The following is a 9534-nucleotide window of genomic DNA, read 5'->3' as shown; positions in this document are numbered from 1 at the left end:
TGTGTGTGTGTGTGTGTGTGTGTGTGTGTGTGTGTATATAGTCTCACAAAACCAGTCAAGCATATGTCCGGATCATATTTCAGACCAATATTAAAAGCAAAAAATGCTTTTAAACTGCAAACTTTCATTCTGTAAATAAATAAATACATAGATAGAGATATTCTTTAAATTGTTCTACTGAATGCACATTTAATTCATCAAGTCTTTGTGTACTGTATTATGAACAGGTTGTGTTTGTGTACTGTATTATGAACCTAATTAAAATGATTGAGAATCAGTGTTATTTTAGTATAATTGAGGTTATATTATAGTTTTTTAAACATATTTTAGTATTTTCCATTTTTCTTTTAATTTTAAAGATTTAGTTGTGATATCATTTTTCTTTATCAATTATTGTTTTTTAATATATATATATATATATATATATATATATATATATATAGTTTTTATTTATTTAACTTCAGTTAAAGATATTTTTTATTTTTTATTTCCATTTTTGTTTTAATTTTAAAGTTTCAGTTGTATTTTTATTCTGTGTTTGTCATTTTTTATATCACTTTTTTTTTAAATTATATGTAGTTTTTATTTGTTTTAGTTATTTTACTTCAGTTAAAGATTTATTTTTTATGGTTTCAGTTTTAATTAACTACAATAACGATGTTGAGAATAATTACATTTGCACTCAAAAGCAAAATATTCTGGACAGTAAATTATTCTTATTATTAATCAAATTAAAAATGCTTAATTTACATAAGAATAATAAAAAAAAAATTTTTTTTTGCATTACATCAACGGTGTTGCTATTGCTTTGCTGACATTTTAAGATATTTTTGACCTGAATTACACACATCTAACCAGAATGCCCCTTTTATGCCCCAGTACATATATGGGTCACATCAGGGCCACATTTGATCTGAATAGCCTGTGTCATTCAAAATACATGACTGGTGACAGCAGTCAGCCACCTCTTACTAAGGAGGAAGAAGCTGAATTGGTCACAATTCAATCCCATCTAGACTTGATCTATTTAGACTTGGCTAAAGGTGCTTTTATTCGTTCTAGGGCGAAATGGCTTGAAGAGGGTGAAAAAAATGTAAGTTATTTTTTCGCACTTGAGAAAATACATTTTAAAAGAAATGCTTTAACTGCTTTAAACATTAATGGGAATCATTGTATGGATCCAAAACAAATTTCTGACTTTGTTTACTCTTTTTATAAAGAACTATATAATTCCAAATTTGATCTATATAATTGTGAAGAGTTCATTCAAATAGTCCATCAACATATTCCTATTATTGATAAAGAATTTCATGACTTCTGTGAATCCAATATAACTTCTTCTGAGATCAAAGATGCCCTGATTAGAATGAAAAAAGGGAAAGCACCAGGTATAGATGGGTTGACAGTAGAATTTTACTTACATTTTTGGGAACTGATCGAAATTCCTCTTTATAATATGTATAATGAATGTATTAACAGTGGCGAAATGACTACTACTATGAAACAAGGTATCATTTCGTTAATTGCCAAACCGGATAAAGATTCACACTTGATAGAAAATTGGAGACCAATCTCTCTTCTAACAATTGATTATAAATTAATTACTTTAGTATTTGCTAATAGATTACGAGAAGGTTTAAATAAAATGATTAGTGAATACCAATCAGGTTTTTTAAAAGGTCGACATATAACTAACAATATTAGACTTGTGCTTGACCTTTTGGATTATGCTGAGAATGTTGATGAAGGAGCCGTTATTTTCTTTCTGGACTTTTATAAAGCATTCGATACAATTGAACATGAATTCTTATTTAAAATAACGCTTTTTGGATTCGGAAATACATTCTTGAATGTAGTTAAAATGTTTTACAAGGATATTAATAGTTCTGTAATACTTAACACTTCCACCTCTAAAAGATTTAACATTAACCGTGGAGTACGTCAAGGTTGTCCAATTTCCCCCTTTTTATTTTTGTTGGTAGTTGAATTATTATCCATTGGGATTGTTAATAATGAACAAATTCAAGGTCTCCAAATTTTTGGTAATGAAATTAAAATATCACAATTGGCGGATGACACAAACTTATTTTTAAAGAGCTTATCTCTTATTCCCAGTGCTATCTCTTTCATCAATATTTTCTCTAAGGCTTCTGGCTTAACTCTGATTGTTTTATATCGTCTCTGAAATTGTTAAAAAACAAAAAGTCATTAACATGTCTAAAATATTATGACATTATTTTCAGTTCCCGTTACTAATTAATGTCACACTTTATATAGCACTGATTGTCTTATGCTATGCTCTGTTTGTTATTTGTTCTGTTTTCATTAAAAAAAAAAAAAAAAGCAGTCAGCCACCTCCAAAATTTAAGTTCCAGCTCAGATTTCCCTGTGATTTCCTCCTGTCAGCAGAAGGTGGCAGTCCTGCACCGTCACTGAGCTTCACTCACGGAAGGTCATTCAAAGAGATGATGATGATGAGGATGATGATGTGAGAAGCTTCTCCTGCCCTTTCAGCGCTGCACCACCACATCATGAAGTTAATGACTCATTGATGTGTTCAGATTTAAAAGTCACTCTAATATTACAAGAAAAATAACTGCTGTGAATGTACAGAGAGTGTCAATGTGTGAACATTGACAGTGTAAAACATGGTCAGCTGGTTTTGTAAAGTTAAAGGCACAGGTGACCAGAGAATAGGGATTTTTTTGACACTTTAAAATGTCAGAATGCCACTGCATTAGATATAAAATATGAAAACAAATGGCATGTTTTTATATTGTATTATCTATTGCAATGACATTCAGATTTTAAAGTGTAATTTAAGCATCCAAATACTTTTTTAGGCCACTGTAGATACAGATTAATCTTCTCTGAAATAACCATGAACATACAGCCATTAAATAAATAAATAAACAGTATTATTTTGATTTTTTAAATCAAGGTAAAAAAAAAATGTAATTTGCATATAGAATATTTGTATTATATTTTATTATACCTTTTTATATTATTAATATATATATGTTTTAAATAAAAAATATATTTTATTGCACAATATTATATTAATAATATTAATTATAAATAATAATTATAATATATAATTATAATATAATATGGGCCACATCATATATATATATATAACAATAATTGATTAAAAAATGACAAACACAGCAAAACAACACAACTAAAACTTTAAAATTAAAATGACCTCAATTATACTAAAATAACACTGATCCTCAATGATACACTGATTCATAATACAGTGCACAAACACAACATGTCCACAAAGATTTAATAAATATATTTTAATAAATGTAATAAATATATTCTCATTCTAATATCAAAATAAATATAGTGTAATATTTATTTTTAATAAAGGTATCATTTTGTGAAATAATTTAAAAGTGTAAAAATAGTATTTAATTGTGCATATTTAGATTAAGCAAAATGCATCTGAGCCAATCATATATTTAGTGCTAGCTATAAAATGATGGAATTAATGGAATTATTACAACAACATTTAAAATTGTTCATTCTTCCACAAAATTAATGATTTTTAACATTTGTTAAAAAAATTAACACTGCATTGGACAAAAATATCAAAACAAGATAATGCAATGCATTGCATTATCTTGTTTTTATATTTTTTGTCCATGGTCATGGAATTCAGTTTCATATTTTCATATTTTAAGTATGTATTAAGTGTCCAAATACTTTTTGGGGCCACTGTAGATACAGATGAATCTTCTCTGAAATGACCATGAATATATAGCAAATAAATAACTAATGGTCTTTGCTCTAAACTAACTTGATCCAACTGAATAGCTTTTCTATATCAGGCATATTATACTATTATACTGTATTTGTAGACATGTAGTTTGTGACTCACACATGGGTTTGAGCTGCCCGATGAGTTCTTCCTTGGTCCATTTGGCCCACTCTTTCTTATCCGTGTTGATGGAGCACAGGATGGGCCCGCACGGTTTCCCACAATCCTCTATGGCGGGCACGTTCAGGTAGTGGACCAGCACAATGTCAGGGTTCTGAAGAGAGAAAAAGAAAAAGAGAGAAGCTGATGAGATGAAAGACCGCACATAATGAGGGGAGAAGGAAGTGAAGACAAAAGTGAGTTTAAATTGACACAGAAGGAGAACAGCGACAGGAAAAGTTCCTGCTCAAAAGAAAGACCAACATTTTTTTCATTGGGTCTATGGAGAAGAATTAGGAAACATGTCTTGAATAAAACATGGTCAATTCTGTGTAAAATTATATACATTTTTACAATTGTATATATTACAATTGTAGTAGGCCTATTATTTTTAATGTAATTGTTTACCATGAAGATGAGAGTCCTGTGTGTGAACCGGCCCCTAAACAAAAACTGCCTTGCAAAGTTTTGAAACTTGCGAATCATTTGTTTCGAAGCAGTGATTCAGAGCACATATATAGTCACGTGTTTTCAGTCAACAGGATTATAACTGTTTGGAAATTTCAATGGTTTGCTGCTAGGGGGCGATCTATCTGTCTTCATTTGTGGACATTTTTAATGACACATTTGTATAATAAAAATAAAGAGTTATAGTTTTTATGCATGTTTAGGCTGAGTTTACAAGCGTCATCATCGTGTGGAGTTTTGAGTGCTTCGAAACAGTGAATCATTTTGCAAAGCAACTATTTCAATTGATTCAACTGAATTGAAGTTTCATAAGCGGAAGCGTGGGATGAAAGATAATAAAAATCATGGTAAACAATATAATTTGAGACCAAAATATTTCTAATTCTATTTTATTAATCTATATATATCTTTAAATGTATCTAATACATTTATAAAATTATTTAGTTTTCATAAAATATATATTTTATTGCACATGCTATAATATTTACAATATTTTTATTTTAATATTTCATTACAATCAATTGATGGTTGCCATTGACTTCCATAGTGTGTGTGTGTGTGTGTATATATATATATATATATATATACTTTTTTATACAAACAGGCTGATGATAACCATTGAATTCAATGCTATTTTTTCCAAGTCAATGGCTACCGCCAAATGTTTGTTTTTTTTCAGAAAAAAAAACACAAGTTTGAAACAATGTGAGGGTGAGTAAATGATGTCAGAATTTTCATTTTTGGGTGAACTATCCCTTTAATTGTGAATATTTAGAATCAAAATGCACAATCTGAGCCGATCATACATAAAATGCGTTGAATTTATGGAATGCAATTATTTCAAAAATGTGTAAAATGTCATTTCTTCCACAGAGTTAATGGTAATTTGATATATGATGGAAATGACATTCATTGGTTCTGAGAAAAAAAAAAAGCCAAATTCATAACACATTCATAACACTTTAACATTTAGGTAAATTTGTAGCATATGTATTTGTATAATCTGCACTGAGGTTTAGGCTCATGCCTAATTTTCTTCTAAAAACCATATATTTCTATATAAATCACATCAAACAAATTCATACAAAATTGCTACTGTTACATTTTTGTAACTATTGAGATCAGGCTAGAATTCTTCGGTGATGCATGACATGTACGTGTATGCTGATATATCTTGGCAGCAGACACATTAAATTGGTGGACAAATTAAAACTAGTGTATTATGAAAGCATGTTTTACGGGAGTCCACGGGGTCAAAAGTGCATGTAGTTAAAGAAACACCCATAATACAGTGAAATTAACCCATGCAATTACAAGTCCATCTAAACATACACACACCCCAGAGAATCTCAGCCACAGTGGAGGAGCAAAGGCGTTAAACGTCAGGTCTGCGAGATGTTTTGCATTCGGTGGCATGGAGGTGGGAGTCGTTAATTGGCAAGCACGCGAGAAAACACAACAGTCTCCCATACTTCGACCGTACTTTACGATTAAACTAAATTAAGCATTTCTTGGTGACTGGTTAAACTAAATTGGTATTATCTAATTGCGTACTTAAATTTAACAGCTGACAGCTATTTAACCTAATGCATTACATACCTTTCTATCAAATTATCTGATATTATCAAGATGAAATTTTTCTGACACAGTTCTTGTGATATTTTATAACTACAGTGAATAAACTGTGATAATGTGAGAAATGTTAAAGGTGTCTGAATACATTTTGGCTTGACAGTATATGTATTGTTGGATTTAAATGAATGAATTTTGTTGCTCTTATTCTGTTTTTAGCTGCCGACTAGACTGAGCCATACAGAATTTTGTTACAAATCTTCATCTACATCTGAAAGCACAGCTGTATGGAGGGAAAGGAGGTGTGGGAGCTCAGACAGAGAGAAATGTTGCAACAGCAGGAGCTTGAGCCATTTTTGAAGCTTTGTCACGCGGTTTGGAAGATGAATTCATGATGTACTCGTTCATTATATACATTTTGCAAATTTTGAACACAGAAAAGGTCACATAGTGCTGCTTTAAACTGTCAATAAATGTCCCCTGCTGCCACTTACTTACCTTCTCTATCAATCTACCTCCTCGCTCGCCCTCCCAAAACTCGTCACACATTCTGAGCTAATCGATGAGATACAGGGCAAAACTCGACTTTAAAATGCGTTTCTTTTGTCTTTACATCACCTTTGGCTTTTAAATAGAGGCAATGATTCAGCGCTCTTGCCCGAAAGAGTTAGTACGTCTCTCTCAGGCTCCGTGAAAGATGGAATCAACTTCTCCTTTCTCAGCGTCTGTCCGGCGGCCCATTAGCATTTTAATATTGCAGCGTTAGCGACCAGATGGGAGACGGAAAAAAGCTAACACATTCAAGGATGCATATTTCAAGGTGTTTGCACAATACCTTTGGTAGATTTAAGGGGAAAAAGGCTGGCTGATTTCATCACAGTCTCAAACATAAGAGAAATTGGATTGCATTATTTGTTTGCCTTTTGAAGGCGAGATTTTACTGTTTTGTGCTAAAACTTCTACGCCAGCATATTCACCACCCGTCACTGTTTTTATGAGCGAGAATGTTCTGGAAAGGGGATTCAGTTGCTCAAAGGTGTCAGATGTGATACGTGCAACAGACGGACCTTATATAGTTTCGTTCGCCGACCACCTGATGCATCTGCAAAAATGACCATTTGATTGTCTGGTTTTGCGAGTCGGATCTGTACTCAATGATAGAACTAAAATCTATTAGATTTGATAAAATCACATTTCTGCACTGCTTGCGGAAACTGCACATGGCAAAATGGCTTCATTTAATGGGCCAAAATATTTACTAAACAAACACTAAATGAATTTATGACCATGAAGTTTACACTGCAAACTCAGTATTACACATGTATGTGCAAACCATTTTTGTCCTAATCAGTATTTTGTCTTGTTTTTCTAAAAAAAATATCTGAACATCCTTAAAGATGTATTTACCTGAGAAGCAAAATGACAATTTTGTTTACTTACAAAATGTATAACCTTTATGCAAGATGACAAGAAAGGAAGAAAAACAAGTAATTCATAAATTTTTTTCCCCCCAAAAGTTTCACCTTTTCTGTTCCCATAAAAAGTCCAATAAAAAGCAAACTTAGTTGGTAGAAATACACTGCCATTCAAAAGTTTGGGATCAGTAAGATTTTTAATGTTTTTTAAATAAGTTTCTTATGCTCATCAAGGCTGTATATATTTGATAAATACAGAAAAAAAAATTAATTTTGTGAAATATTATTGCAATTTAAAATATCAGTTTTCTATTTTAATATACTTTAAAATAAAATTAATTTCTGTGAAGCAAAGCTGAATTTTCAGCATCATTACTCCAGTCTTCAGTGTCACATGATCTTTCAGAAATCCTACTACAGTCTTCAGTGTCACATGATCTTTCAGAAATCATTTTAATATGCTGATTCATAATCAATGTTGGGGACCTGTGATACTTTTTTCAGGATTCTTTGATAAATACAAAGTTAAAAAGAACAGTGTTTATTCAAAATAGAAATTTTGTGTTAAAATATACACTACTATAAAAAAGTTTGGCGTCAGAAAATGTTTATTTTTCTTTTTTTAATACTTTTATTCAGCAAGGATGTGTTAAATGGATAAAAAGTGATAATAAAGACTTATATGGTTAGAAATGGTTTCTATTTTGAATAAACACTGTACTTTTTAACGTTTTAATCATCAAAGAATCAAAGAAAAAACTATCACAGATTCCAAAAAAATATTAAGCAGCACAACAGTTTCAACACTGATAATAATTCAGCATATTACAATGATTTCAGAAGGATGATGTTACACTGAAGACTGGAGTAATGGCTTATGAAAATTCAGTGTTGCTTTGCAGAAATAAATAATATTTTAAAGTATATTAAAAGAGGAAACCAAAATTAGAAATTGCAATAATATTTTACAATATTACTATTTTTTCTTATGCCTTGATGAGCATAAGAGACTCCATTAAAAAACATAAAAAAATCTTACTGATGCCAAATTTTTGAACGGCAGTGTATATGTAAATCAAACAGCCTCTTTAGTGGTTTTTGACCAGAATAAGTGGATGTCCTCTAGATGTGTACTTCTTTTATATTTGAGATGGTTGTACTGTTAAAACCTCAATTTGCTCCACAATGTGCTGACTCACCCTTGTTTTCTGAACTGAATTTTGTGAGTTGTTCTCACTCAATTTCACTCTGCTGTTGCTTATGGCAGTTTTAACACGACTGTAACCTGGCAACAAGCTTTGACAACACACACACACACACACACACACACACACACACACACACACACACACACAAACACACACGTGTTTGCATGTGTGGCCAGTGTAGCTGAACCATAAACTGCTTCCCATCTCATCAAAGATAATGAAGGTAATAAATTAAGTGTATAATTACTCTCTCTCTTCCACACAGGTGGATCTTGCATTACAGACACGTGTGTCAGTGACTGGAGTCATCTCACACCTGCTGTACTTCAGCTGTGTGTCTCATCCAAAATACATTCGCAAACACACACGAATGCAATAGGAATAAGAAACGATAGTAAATTTGAGATCTGTGTTCTAGTGTTTATGGACTGGAAATCTTCCTGTCTCATACTTTATGGTGCTTTTTTAGAGCTCGACAGTTGCAGTTCTGTTCCACTTTCACTATATGGAAAAAATGATGACAGAGTATTAATTCTTGCATGAACTATTCCCATTCCACTTGCTTTAAAAGCGAATCAGACACACAGAGCAGGGCCAGAAAGAGTGTTTGACATTCTGCAGGCATGTCGCTGTGTTCATGCGTGACATCTATCGATCATATAGTCTGTGTGTGTGTGTGTGCGTGTGTGTTACTCATGTATGCATTGCATATTGTGTGAGTGTAAATGTATTGTGTGTGTTGAACTCTGAGCTGTGTTTAATAGCTGCCCTGGTCGCAGTGAACGTGATGATGAATGTTCCAGTGTGTCCATCATTAAGCTGCTCTCTGCCCAGGGCACATACGCATACGCACACACACACGCACACGCACATACACACACACACACACACACACACACACACACACACACACACACACACACACACACACACACGTGTGTGTATG

The 9534-nt window shown here is 32.1% G+C and overlaps 1 protein-coding gene across 1 annotated transcript in view; it reads right to left on the bottom strand.

The window, feature by feature from the left end:
* Positions 1 to 9534, bottom strand: part of LOC107654393 (calmodulin-binding transcription activator 1-like) — a 340679-nt gene that overhangs the window by 29181 nt on the left and 301964 nt on the right. The window contains exon 7 of the mRNA XM_016441439.1: positions 3887 to 4040. Coding sequence (XP_016296925.1) covers positions 3887 to 4040 — 154 coding nt within the window. The remainder of the gene's footprint in view (positions 1 to 3886; positions 4041 to 9534) is intronic.

The sequence above is a fragment of the Sinocyclocheilus anshuiensis genome, unplaced genomic scaffold (assembly GCF_001515605.1).
Source record: "Sinocyclocheilus anshuiensis isolate Anshui unplaced genomic scaffold, SAMN03320099.WGS_v1.1 scaffold623, whole genome shotgun sequence".
NCBI lineage: Eukaryota > Metazoa > Chordata > Actinopteri > Cypriniformes > Cyprinidae > Sinocyclocheilus > Sinocyclocheilus anshuiensis.
Note: the sequence above shows the minus strand (reverse complement) of the source record. Positions and strands in the feature narration are given on the sequence as shown.